This window comes from Pseudorca crassidens, chromosome 19 (assembly GCF_039906515.1).
Source record: "Pseudorca crassidens isolate mPseCra1 chromosome 19, mPseCra1.hap1, whole genome shotgun sequence".
Lineage (NCBI taxonomy): Eukaryota > Metazoa > Chordata > Mammalia > Artiodactyla > Delphinidae > Pseudorca > Pseudorca crassidens.
In genome coordinates this window covers 3766808-3778880 of record NC_090314.1, presented here as the reverse complement: position 1 = coordinate 3778880, position 12073 = coordinate 3766808, and the positions used below count along the sequence as shown (strand labels likewise).

Here is a 12073-nt window from a genome sequence, read left to right as displayed (position 1 = left end):
AAGGCCAAAAAGTAACCTTCTGGTGCCAAACGGGGGCTCCTGATTAGAAAACTTACCAGCAGGCCCTCTCCTCCGATCCCGAGGTGGTCCTGACGGTGGGAGGGTGGCCAGAGCCCGCACAGGCTGCGCTGGGGGCTGCCTCTGTGGCCCGCCTCGGTGTCTGTGAGGTTCTTGGAGGGAGGAGGGGTGGGGGGGCCCAGGCGGCCCAGGCGGACAGAAGGCTTTGTCGTTGCCGTGCAGAGCGTCCCGGAGGTGGACCCAGCTACCAGCATGCCCAAGTCCCAGTCGCAGCTGCAGCCGAGGACGAGCAGCGGCTCCTCCTTGGTGCCGCAGGCCCCGGCTCTGAGCGCTGCGGGCCCCATCACGGCCAATTCAGAGCAGGTACGTGCACGCTTAGGGGCCACAGGCCAGCCTGCCGCTGCCCTCGGTCTCCCAGGAGACAGAGGAGGCCTCCCCAGACGGGCCCTGTGAAGGGTGTCGGCGACACGGGTGCAAGTGCCCGGCCCTCCTGAGGGCGCGCTGTCCAGGGCGGTGGTCACTCGAGGTGGGAGGTGGGGGGCTCCGGGCACAGCAGGTGGGCGGTTTGGAGGACGGGGCGGGGCGGGGGCGGGGCTGGCAAGAATCACAGCAGGAGGTGAGGCCAAAAGCCCGGGAGCCAGCGGAGTTGTGAAGGGCCTCGGGTGTCCACAGAGAGGTTTAGACTTATCCTGAGAGAAGGCAGCCTGGGCCAGGGCGGAGCCTGCAGGAAGGACCAAGTCCTGCTGCGTCCCGAGCAACGCCCAGTCTCCCCGACTCGGCCCCCTCCCCCCGCGCTCCAACCCAGCACTGCCCGCGCTTCCTGGGGCTCCCAGCTGCCAGCTGCCGGCGCCCCCCGTGCGCGGAGCTAATGCTGCCTCAATGCCAACCTGGATTCTTTTGGAGGAGTCTGGAGACGAGTCCTTAGACGAATCTATAGAACTTCCATTAGTTAAAAAGTGAGGATTGGTCAGACTTGAAAGAAAATCCATCCACTGTTTCTGTTTTTTAAATCCTCATTTACTATTTGCGACAGTTTCATTATTGTGGAACCTCATTTAGACAGAGGGCTCAAGCGACTGTGTCCGGTTAGCGGAGTGTGCGCACATTTCTGCTCTGTGGGCCCCGAGGATGGGGCGGCCGGGCAGGTGGTGGCCTGGGATCGGACAGGCCTGGGCTCAGCCCGCTGCTCCTGGTGAGGCTTCAGCCGGGTCGCTTAACCTCGGTCTCCTGTCAGTAGACCGGGCGGCGGTCCTTCTCTCCTGCCCACCGGGCGTCATGGGCTGGCTGGGCAGTGGCAGGAAGCCCCCTGGGATCCCCAGAGCAGGGAGGAGGTGGAGGCCGCAGCTGAAACTACCGCTGCCCCTCCTGGGCCCCCGCCACAGCCGGCACCAGGCCTCCCAGGTGGCCCTGGGAAGAGGGAAGGCAGACGCGTTTGCAGTTGGACGGCCACCGAGACCCTCCCCTGATTGGCCGTCTGCGCCCGGGGGGAGCTCGGGAGCGGTTGGAAGGAGGGTCTGGGATGGGCGAGGGGACATGGGCAGGACGAGAGGGGGCTGAATGCGGTGAAGAGAGACAGCAGACCCGACTGGGCAGTGCGGGGTGTGCCCCTGGATGGCCACGGCTGGCCCGTGAGGTCACCTTTGCACAGGTGAGGACACAGGCTCAGAGAGCTGTCCCTGCTGTGGGAGAGGCAGCCCGGGTCCCGGCTCTGGGGAGCTCTGTGGAGCTGGCAGTGGGGACAGGCACCCCTGGATGGGGAGCCGGTGGGGAAGGCACGGCTCAGAGGTCACTGTGCTTGGAGCCTCGATTCCGGGCCAGAGCCTGCAACTGTGAGGTTCCTAGTCGAGGACCCCAGACCTGCAGGGACCTCGGGGGCCACGCTCTCCACCACGTGAAGGAGCAGAAACGGGGCCTGAGAGGCTCACTTCCCCTGCAGGCCCCGCTCGGCCCCCTCCCCCCGCGCTCCAACCCAGCACTGCCCGCGCTTCCTGGGGCTCCCAGCTGCCAGCTGCCGGCGCCCCCCGTGCGCAGACGCAGACGGAGCTGGCCCGCGTCCACCTGGTGCAGGCTCACTGACCCCGTCCCCACACTTCCCCCGGCCCCCACAGATCGCCAGGCTGCGGAGCGAACTGGACGTCGTTCGGGGAAACACAAAAGTCATGTCCGAGATGCTAACGGAGATGGTTCCCGGGCAGGAGGACTCGTCCGATCTGGAGCTGCTGCAGGTGAGGGCCTCCGGGCCGGGGGTTGGGCAGGATGGGGTTTGGGGCCTGTCCTCTAGAGGGACCGAGTCCGAGGAGGCCCGCGTCCAGCCCACGCATCCCGGAGGCGGTCAGAGGCCAGTCCCAGGTGCTCTCTTCTTTATCCTCCTTAGAAACGTTTTTTCCTCGTAAAATGCCAGTCGCAAAATACGTGCCCATCGAAAGAGAAAGGAAGTGCAAAGAAGCAAGTCGTTTTCTTTAACCCCAGCGTCCGCAGATAAGCACTGTCGGTGCTCTGATGTATTTTCTTTCAGACATTTTTTCCATGTTTATTTCACATGGGGTTGAGATGACATCAGGTGTATGATTTTATGTGTTGCTTTGTTCACCCAACATGACGTCACAAACGTGCAGGGACCGCTAGCTGTTCCTGCTCGTGGGAGCCACTTCTGAGACTTCTGGGGTGAAGCTGAGGGCCCCCGGCCAGGGTGGCCCACGTCCTGGCTCCGGAGGCCCTGTGGCTCACTGGCCACCTGCAGGTCTGGGAGCCAGGCGGAAAGAGCTGGCCTGCAGGGTTCCTACCCCAGGTCCGCCATGCCCAGAGCTGGCGCCCAGCTCTCCTGACACCGTCTCAGAGACTCTGGCATCGGTGGAAAGTGGCAGCGGCCCCGCCCGCAGAAGCAGCACCTCCTGGAGGGTGGAGAGGACGCTGTGAAATGTGAGGGCCAGCGGGGAGCACCTCCCACGCCTGCCCCTCGGGGCAGCCGGTCTTGGTCCCCTGAGGGCCACACTGGCTGCTGTCCTCCAGGAGGGCATGCTTCCCGGGTGGCCTGGCCCAAGCAGCTGCTTGCCGTGCCCCCTTCCAACCCCTAAGGGGGTGAGGGTGTGGGTGGGGGAGACCTGCCCAGGGTGTGGGCTGTGGTCCCCGCTCTGGAGGATCTCACAGCGGGCAGCCTACCTACCTGGGTCCGGGCCCTCCGGCTGCTCTGGACGCCGAGCGACCAGATCCCGCAGCAGCCCAGCTTCAGGTGTGCCATCAGTGCCGCGTCAGCCTCCATCTGCGGTCTGCAGGGTTCTTCCAGGCGTTACCCCGGGCACAGGAAACTGAGATCAGTCCAGGAACAGTGCAGGAACTGAGGGGCCTCTCGAGGCAGCTCTGTGCTGTGTCAGCACCAGAATTCTTGCTGACAGGGGTTTGCAGTGGACAGAGCTGAGTTCCTGGTAGCAGGCGCAGCAGAACAAAGCCAGCCCTGCGGACAGCCAGGGCCAACCAGACAGCACACACCTCTGCGTGTGCGTGTGTGTTTAAACGAGCCCGTCAGCCAAGACAAACAGAACCTGATCTCCTGGCGTCAGCTCAGTTTTCAAAAATAGGTTGCTTCCCATGACGTTTCCCTTCCCTCTGTCTTGTTCCAACTCCAAGCCTGCCGACGTCGCTGCTATCTTATAAGTCAAACAGAGAGGACGGTTCTGGGTGTCAGTGGGAGGCTGTCCTTTCGGCACGAGAGACTCGGGAGCCGGCAGCTCTGTAAGCAGACACGGCCGTCCTGGCCGCTGGCCTCACTCCTCGAGCCAGCCAAGCAGGATCTCCCAGGGGTTGGGGCTGCATGTGGGAAAGTGCTACGGTCTGCTTGGAAAGGGATGGGATCAGACTGTGCCCTGGGACCCCTCACTCGAGCTGGAGGGTGGCCAGATTGCTCAGGGCAGAAGCTACCCAGAGCTCAAAGTGGAAATAAATGCATTTGTCACCAGCCCAAGTGTTCATGCCCACAGAAGCTGCTGCGGATTTGAGTGTAAACTGCTGGGAGGAAATGGGAAGAGGGAAATGGGAGGTGTCGGCAAGGGCGCGCCGCTGCAGCCGACCAGCATCCTGGCCGGCTGCGTCCGTCCAGACGGCTTCCTGTGCTTCGCACAGGACTTGCAGGTGTGGCCTCACCCGCGGCTCGCAGCGTGGCAGGAACTCAGGCAGCGTGGGCGAGGGGAGGCGGGACCCCGGAGGGAGCACAGCAGCGTCCCCCTCTGGGCTGGGAGAGACCTGGGAGGCGGCTTGTCCAGCCCCACCCTGTGCTGATTCCCCATGCCGGCAGCATGCCTGGTGCTGCCTTGTTTCTGAACATCCTCAGCGACAGGCTGGGGAGGCACTTCCGCCTCCAAACACATGACCTGGATAGACTTTGGGAAGCAGCACGACAGGGCAGGAAGAGCTGCGGCCTAGGGATCCCCGGCTTCACTCTGGGCCTGGCCGCTGATGAGCCAGGTGACTTAGGGCCTGGAGTAATCTCCCCCCGTTGGCCGGCTGGGAAGCGGCTGATTGAAGCCCGTCCACACCGTGCCTGCAGCCCCGGTCTGTCTGCTCCACCCGCTGGAGCAGACACAAGTTCCTCCCTCACGTAGCAGGTCCTTCCATGCTTGCAGGCTGTCGGCCGCCCTCCCTCGGGTGGCCCGGTGGCTCTGAGCAGGGGGCAGCGCTGGGGAACCTGCCGCCTCCGTCTCCCTCCCTCACGGGCTGTCCAGCCACGTCTTCCCTGTCCTGAGACTCTACATCTCTGTCTGCTGGACCTTATGCCCTTGGCTGCGCCTGGGAGTCCGGCCTTGGGAATCTCTAAAGATCCCGATGCCGGCAGCCGTGCCCCCACCGCCCCCAGATCAGCCTCTCCAGCTCTGTCTGCAGTTAGTGATAACGCGTGATTAATCCAGTGACGCCCAGGATGGGCATCCCTCACGGCCATCCCTCAGCTGACGAAGGAGGCCCATCCCACATTGTGTCTTCAAGTAGCAGATGGTTTATCCCCTCTCGCTTCTTGCCTCTCATTTCAACAAAAACCAGGGGGGCCAGGACCATCTTCTCTAGAGAAATCTAGTTTATTCTATGTGTTCAGCTTCATTATTTCCCCCTTTCTTTTCAACAAAGACTGTGTCTCCCTCCTGTCTCCTTTGCAGCTGTAGAAAGCAGATCTTCAGGGCCTTATTCCCTGTGGGTTCAGAGGAGACCCAGAAGATGATTAAAAGTTGGTTTTGCAAGGTGGGGAGGAGAATGTCCCTTGAAGAAAAGATACAGGCATTGGGGTGAATTAGACAGAAAAGGGACATTTTACAAAGCCTTCTGGTGGATGGAGGGCTTTTGCACCAAGAGCAGTGACCAGCCGCCCTCCCTTCTGTTGAGAACCAGACCCCAGAGGCCAGACTGAGACCGTCTGCGTTTAGGAAGTTCCTGTCCCAGCTGTTGCCACGCGGGAAGGGCAAGCCGGGCAGGCTCTGGCTGTCTGTGGCTCAGGACCAGGAGAAGGTGCCTGTCCGGGTGGTTTGGAGGCAGGTAGGGTCTGCCTGCTGGTGACGGCGTGGAGGGCCCGCAGGCAGCCAGCGGGTGTCTGTGGTGGCACAGATCTTCATGCTCTGGTCCTCCTCTCCCGTGCAATCTCTTCTCGTTTCTTCCTGTTTAATTTTTTTAAGACAGTAACTTAAAAGGTTGAAGCAAGGAGAAGGTGAAACTTTCTCTCTGCAGAGACCCCTGGAGACCCCTGATCCGGGCCGTGTTTAGGCAAAGCTCCGTGGGGGGTCCCTGGGTGCCAACCCAGGCGTAGAGCACGCGAGGCCCTGCCAGCGGGTGGGGGATGTCCTGCCCGCCTCTGCCCCAGCTGAAGGCCACGGGAGCCAGACCCCAGTGCACGGCCTCGGGTCTCATCCTTCCTCCAGGCGAGGTCCCAGAAACCACCTAGCGCTTCCCAAACGTTCTGCAAAGTGATGGAACACCTCCTCCACGAGTGAAACTCTACAGAGACCTATCAGTGTCCGAACAGATGAAAGCATAGCCACCCTGGCTGCCGTGGTGGTGCCCGGTGCCCCCATCCCACCCTAGGAGGGCCGAGCCCAGGGCGCTGGACCCCCAGACAGCGGGTGGAGCCCAGGGCGCTGGACGCTCGGACAGCGGGTGGAGCCCAGGGCGCTGGACCCCCGGACAGCGGGTGGAGCCCAGGGAGCTGGACCCCCGGACAGCGGGTGGAGCCCAGGGCGCTGGACCCCCGGACAGCAGGTGGAGCCCAGGGCACTGGACCCCCGGACAGCGGGTGGTCAGGGCTGCTTGCTGCTGCCTTGGCCGCCACACCCGGCAGGGACTGGGCTCTGGGGGGAGATTGAATCCAGCCCTGGCCTCTCCCTGCGGGTGCTACTGGTGCTTCGGGCGTGTGTGCCAGGTGCTTGAGATGCTCCCTGCAGCCTACTGAGGGCTGGCGGCGCCTCCGTGAAGCCTCCTCTGGGGGGGTTCGCCCTCTGGGGTGGTTGGGAGCCAGTCTGCACCTACTGGAGGTGAAGGGGAGCCCAGGGCGCTCTAGGCAGTCTGGGGCGGCAGTGCGGGCTCAGGGCGTGTTCATAGCGCACAGGGAGTCTTGGCGGGCGAGATGCACGATGATACACAGAGGCTGGGGCGTCCTGTCCCAAGTGGTAGAGTGGCGTCTGGCACGGTCTGTTGAAGAGAACAAGCAACTGCAGAGAATCACGTTTTTAGATTTTCCAGACGGTTTGTGCAAACCCGTACTCTGCGCACAGCAGAGTGTGCGCTAGGACGCTTGTCCATCAAGAGGCGCCGCCTGGTGGGTGGGGCGGGGGTCCACCTGGCCTCCCGCACACGCCCGGCTTTGTGGACAAGCCTGGGCCCGTGTGGCTTTACGAACTGGCACATGTATTTGCAAAGCAAGTAGAGTGTGAACAAGGGGCACCCGCGGTAGCCAGACCTGTGTCCGCAGGAGCTGCACAGGACCTGCCGCGCCATGCAGCAGCGCGTGGTGGAGCTCATCTCCCGCGTGTGCAACGAGGAGGTCACCGAGGAGCTGCTGCACGTCAACGATGACCTCAACAACGTCTTCCTCCGATACGAGAGGTGGGAGCCGGCGCGGGGGTGGGGGTTGGGGCGTGCAGAGTGGAGGCGGAAAATACTCCTCGGAGATGCTGACCTGTTCCCATGACGGGGAAGTGCTTCTTGTTCTCCTGGGAGCCAACAGCAGGAGCGTGCCGCAGAGTCAGGCGCTGCCCTTCATGAGCCTCGGGCTGGCCCCTGTCACCGCAGCCCAGGAGGGAGGATGGGGCTCGGGGACCCTGCGCTCCTGCACCTGCTCCTTTGAAGATCCTCTGAATCTGAAAAGGATTAAGGGGGAGAAATCTCTATCAGGGAAAAAAAGATTTCCTCTTGCCCATTTTTAAAAAAAGAGAAAGAGATTTTCCCTTCCTTGGCCGCCGCCAGCACGTGTGGACGCGGAAGCAGGCAGGTGTGAGCGCTGGGGGAGACACACGTTTCCGTTCTTCCAAATCATTTTGGGGTTTGAGGTGACAAACGTGCATATTCTTTTGCCTTCCCAGAGCCGTCCCTCAGGGAGAAAGGTGAGTGATCCAGGCAGTGCTCAGCAAGCAGGGAAGTGGCGAGCGGGCTCCCATCCGTGGCTCTGACGGGGCTACCCCAGAAAGCGCCTTGGCCTGGCCAGCCTTCTGCTCCTAAGGATGAGGCCTGGGCCCCGGGCCGCTGACTCGTGGCCTGATGACCTGGCATCACGCAGGGTCCGGGTGACAGATGCTCGCGTCTGGGCCTTGGAGGGTGATTTTGCTGGGGTTGCCACAGCTCTGGGCTGTGTCTCAGCTTCGACCACGGTGGCAGCGGTGGGTGGCCCTGTGTCCACCCGACAGATGACGAGCCCTCCACAGGAGGAATGGGGGCCCGTCTGGGGCCCCCTGTGCCACGGGAGCGCAGGAACAGAGCCGGGGGCCTCAACTCCCGGCCCCAGAGCCCCGGGTTCCTGCCCTGCGGTGCCAGGGTCTCCACTGTAAACAGGCTGAGCTTTTCACCTGTTAAACCCGTCTCAGCCCTTTCTGGCACAGGGTGACAGCGATTCAGAGGCAAAGCCCGGGGCCGGCAGCCCTGAGGTGCCCTTCCGGCCAGAGAGCCTTTGCTAAGACTGACGGTCAGCAAGGGCGTGGGAAGGTGCTCCCGCAGGAGAACCTCAGGGAGGTCATATTTCTGTCCTTGCGGACCACTGAGGATAAACTGCGTCCCACGGGTGGCCTGACCAGTTGTCCCCCCGGGGATCCCTGCTCACCAGGTGCTGACCCCAGCACATGGGGAGAACAGTGTGGAGCAGGGAATCTCAGCAGATCCCCAGCTGGAGAGGTCTCTTGGCGGCCTCTTAGCCTGTGGCGTCTGGGGCTGCCATGCTGGTCCCCACCTGACAGAGAATGACCTGGGTGCTGGAGAGGAGAGTCTGTCCTCGGCCAGGCTGCGGCCAGCAGGCGGGGGCCCTGGCTCACCGACCCTCCCGCAGCTGCTGGGGCCTGTGCCTGCCCTCCTGCTCCACGCGCCTGGCCCTGGGCCCCACCCCTTCCCCTAGCAAGTTAGCCCTTCAGCTCGTCACTCCGCCACAGAGCTGTCCAACAGGGAGGGGCTGCTGTTCTCCTCTGGATCTGGGGCGCCCCCAGGGAAGGTGGCTGGCCCTGGGGGTGCTTAGGATGGCCTCCTGCATGTGCTAGCCCGCACCTGCAGTGCCCTTGGGGAGGCTGGGAGGCTGATCCCCACTCAGGGGAGCCCCATGCAGCAGCAGGAGGAAGGGCGAAGTTGTGTGTTGGGGGTTGTCCACTCCCTGGCCCCCCAAATGGGCCCAGTGGTTCTCCTTCCCCAGAGCCTGGGTCTCTGCTGGCCTCTCGGCCCACGGGCCCCGGGAGCTTCCCAGGCCAGTGGGCTTCGCGATGCCGTGTCCCGGGCACTCCCTCTCCTTACTCCACTTTCCTTTCCCCATTAGGTTTGAACGGTACAGGTCAGGCCGATCCGTTCAAAATGCCAGTAATGGAGTGAGTATTCCTTCAGAATTCTCGCCTTTCTGGAGGCTGGGAAACCTGGGGTCTCCTGGGGTTAAAATATCCGGGCGATGGGAGAGCAAGCTCTGGTGGGTGGGCTCTGAGGAGGTGCCGGCAGGGCACATCCCTGGCGGGAGGGGGCAAAGAAGCCCCCGGGACCTCGCTGTCCCTTAGATGGGGGAGGGGCAGGGGGTAACTCACAACAGCCCACCCGGGACCCTGGGTGGTGCCTGCCAGCTTTCCCCTCGGGGCCGAGCACATGGGCCGGGGCTCAGCCCACCTCCTGCCCAGCAGGTGCTGAGCGAAGTGACAGAGGACAACCTCATCGACCTGGGCCCGGGGTCTCCAGCCGTGGTGAGCCCGACCGTGGGGGGCACGGTGCCCCCGTCTTCCCTCTCCTCCCAGCTTGCGGGCTTGGGTGAGTGTCCCGGAACTGCCTCCCGCCCCCCCCGCCCCCCGCCGGCCTTGTGGGGGACCCGTGGGACAGCGTGTGCCTGAGTCCTGCTGTGCCATTTCAGCTGAAGGCTTGTTCCCTAAACTTAGAGTTTGAACCCAGCTTGGAAAGCAGGGGTGCGAGGTGGTCCAAGGGACTGGAAGCTGTTGGCTTTTTGAAGAAAGGTGGCTGCTGTGTTGTACGTGGCTTATTCTCTATGGCTGGAGTGATTTCCTTCTCAACGTCAACCAGGCCAAGGGTGGCAAATAGGTGTCAGCTGCTTGGGTGCTTGGCACGTGGGCCCAGGAAGGATGCTGAGGCCACGTCGGGGCTTGGAAGAGTCCATGGCTGATCGGTGACGTCTGCCCTGGGCTTGTCAACAGGAAGGGGTTTGCTCTCCTTGAGCTAATATCAGTGAGAGTGCGCCATCCTCTGAAACCTAACACAAAAGATGCCATTTTCTCGCAGTTTGTTCAGTTTAATGTGTGTCCGTGACGCTGGATGTCCCACCCGGGCTGGATGAGCCCAGTCTGGGACAGAGGAGGTCACAGTGTTACATTACCACTCAGCACGGCCCTCTCAAAATGCCGTCTTCCACCCTGCGCTCCTGTTTCCTTAGTATTTGTCTTTGTACCTTCGTCTCATTTCGGTTGAATCAAGCTTTCACTCAGTGCCCTGGCAGTTGCTGTAGTGGCTTCTCGACCTCTCACGTATCCGTAGCCACTGTTTCTCTTTCTCTGCCTTCAGTCTACCCAGCATGTGGCCACCAGGCTTAATACCTAAAATTCAGATTGGATTCCGCTGCCCCTGCTTTAAAAAGCTCTAGTGTTTCCCCATCGACTCCTTTGCTGGCGTGTGACCTCTTCAGCAGCCTCGTCTCTCCACCGGCACCCTTCCCGCGTCACCCCCTCTGCCCGCCGCCCAGCCCCCCTCCCGCTCCTGTAGCAGTTTCCGGTCCCCCGCCCATATCTCCACCTAATTCTGTGCTGCTGTCTGTCCGCCTACTCTGTGTACCCCCTTGAGGCCGGGAACCGCGCCAGAGTCACTGTGGTCCAGTCAGGGTCGAGCTCTGGCCGTGCGCGCGCCTACGAAGTACTTGTCACATGAGTGACCTTGGCCTGTGGCCTCTGTGACCGGCTCCCAGGGGCGCCTTGGTGCGGGCAGGAGCCTGCACGGCCCGCCTGCTCGCCGCTCGCCCTCATTCGGGAGCGACTTGGGGGGCTCGGGGGCTGTCCTCGCTCCCTTCTGCCCCCGCAGGACTTCAGCCCGCCAGATGACTTCTTCCCAGGGTCAGGCCCACATTTGCTGTCGCCCACCCCTCCTCTGTTCTGTTGCACAGACCTGGGCACGGAGAGCGTCAGCGGCACCCTGAGCTCGCTCCAGCAGTGTCACCCCCGGGACGGCTTTGACATGTTCGCCCAGACCAGAGGGAGCTCCTCGGCTGAGCAGCGCAAGACGTATGTGGGGACCCTCCCGGGGGCTCTCAGACCCGGCCTGGGCCCGCGGCCAGCACAAAGTGGCCTTTTATTCACTGGGGTCCGGTTGCCGGGACCTGGCGGTAGACACAGCTGTTGAGTGGAGGCCAGCACCCTGAGCCGGGCGGCCATGCGGGTTCCTGCCACCTGCTCCCCTGCTCTCCCTGCCCCCGCGCTGCTGCTGCCTCAGAAACTTCATCTGTAGGAGGAGCTGGGGGCACGGGGTGGGGCAGGCAGGCACCGAGTTGGTTCCTCGCCCCTGGGGTGCAAGCAGCGTCTTTCCTGACAGCGGCTTTGGCCAAGATGAGCCCTGTGGAATTAGGGGAGTTGATTCCAAAACACACAGCCCCCTGCATCTCCCTGGAACCTGCTTTGAGCTTTCTGTTCAGCCTTTGACCACCTCCCCCGGGACCCAGCATCTTGACGCATCCAGCTCTTTGAGTCCCGTACTCAGGACTCAGCAGGTTGACCAGAAGCCCAGGGCCCCAGGCACCTTTTAGCTGCTTTCAAAATGGATACAGCAAAAGAAGTCGGGGAGCAGAAGAAGAAAACCCCGCAATGAGTGACAGACCCTCACCCCAGACCGGGAGACCACCTTCCTTGTCAGATGCCACTGAGGCTGCTGCTTTTTTATTAATATTATTATTTTATTTATTTAGGCTGTGTTGGGTCTTCGTTGATGTGCGCGGACTTTCTCTAGTTGCAGCGAGCGGGGGCTACTCTTCGTTGCGGTGCACGGGTTTCTCGTTGCGGTGCTTCTCTTGTTGTGAAGCACGGGCTCTAGGCGCGCAGGCTCAGTAGCTGTGGCTCGCAGGCTCTAGAGCGCAGGCTCAGTAGTTGTGGCGCACGGGCTTAGTTGCTTCACGGCATGTGGGATCTTCCTGGACCAGGACTCGAACCCATGTTCTCTGCATTGGCAGGAGGATTCTTAACCACTGCGCCAGCAGGGAAGCCAAGGCCGCTGCTTTTAAAATGAGAATTGTGACCCCTTTGCTTGCATCCAGCCTCTCCCTCTAAGCAGTTCCGGGCCCTCTGGCACCCTGTCCTTGAGCTTTACAGATGCCTCTAGTGTTACTTAACAGAGGGAAATGGAGGTGGTACAGAGTCCCAGACCC

The 12073-nt window shown here is 62.2% G+C and overlaps 1 protein-coding gene across 10 annotated transcripts in view; it reads left to right on the top strand.

Moving 5' to 3' along the window:
- The window catches only part of TOM1L2 (target of myb1 like 2 membrane trafficking protein), an 82937-nt gene that overhangs the window by 58034 nt on the left and 12830 nt on the right, over window positions 1-12073 (top strand). For all 10 annotated transcript variants that reach the window (XM_067717526.1, XM_067717525.1, XM_067717524.1 and 7 more), the window contains 6 exons: window positions 241-381; window positions 2127-2243; window positions 6959-7092; window positions 8996-9044; window positions 9345-9468; window positions 10823-10940. In XM_067717526.1, the coding sequence (XP_067573627.1) occupies window positions 241-381; window positions 2127-2243; window positions 6959-7092; window positions 8996-9044; window positions 9345-9468; window positions 10823-10940 (683 nt within the window). The remainder of the gene's footprint in view (window positions 1-240; window positions 382-2126; window positions 2244-6958; window positions 7093-8995; window positions 9045-9344; window positions 9469-10822; window positions 10941-12073) is intronic.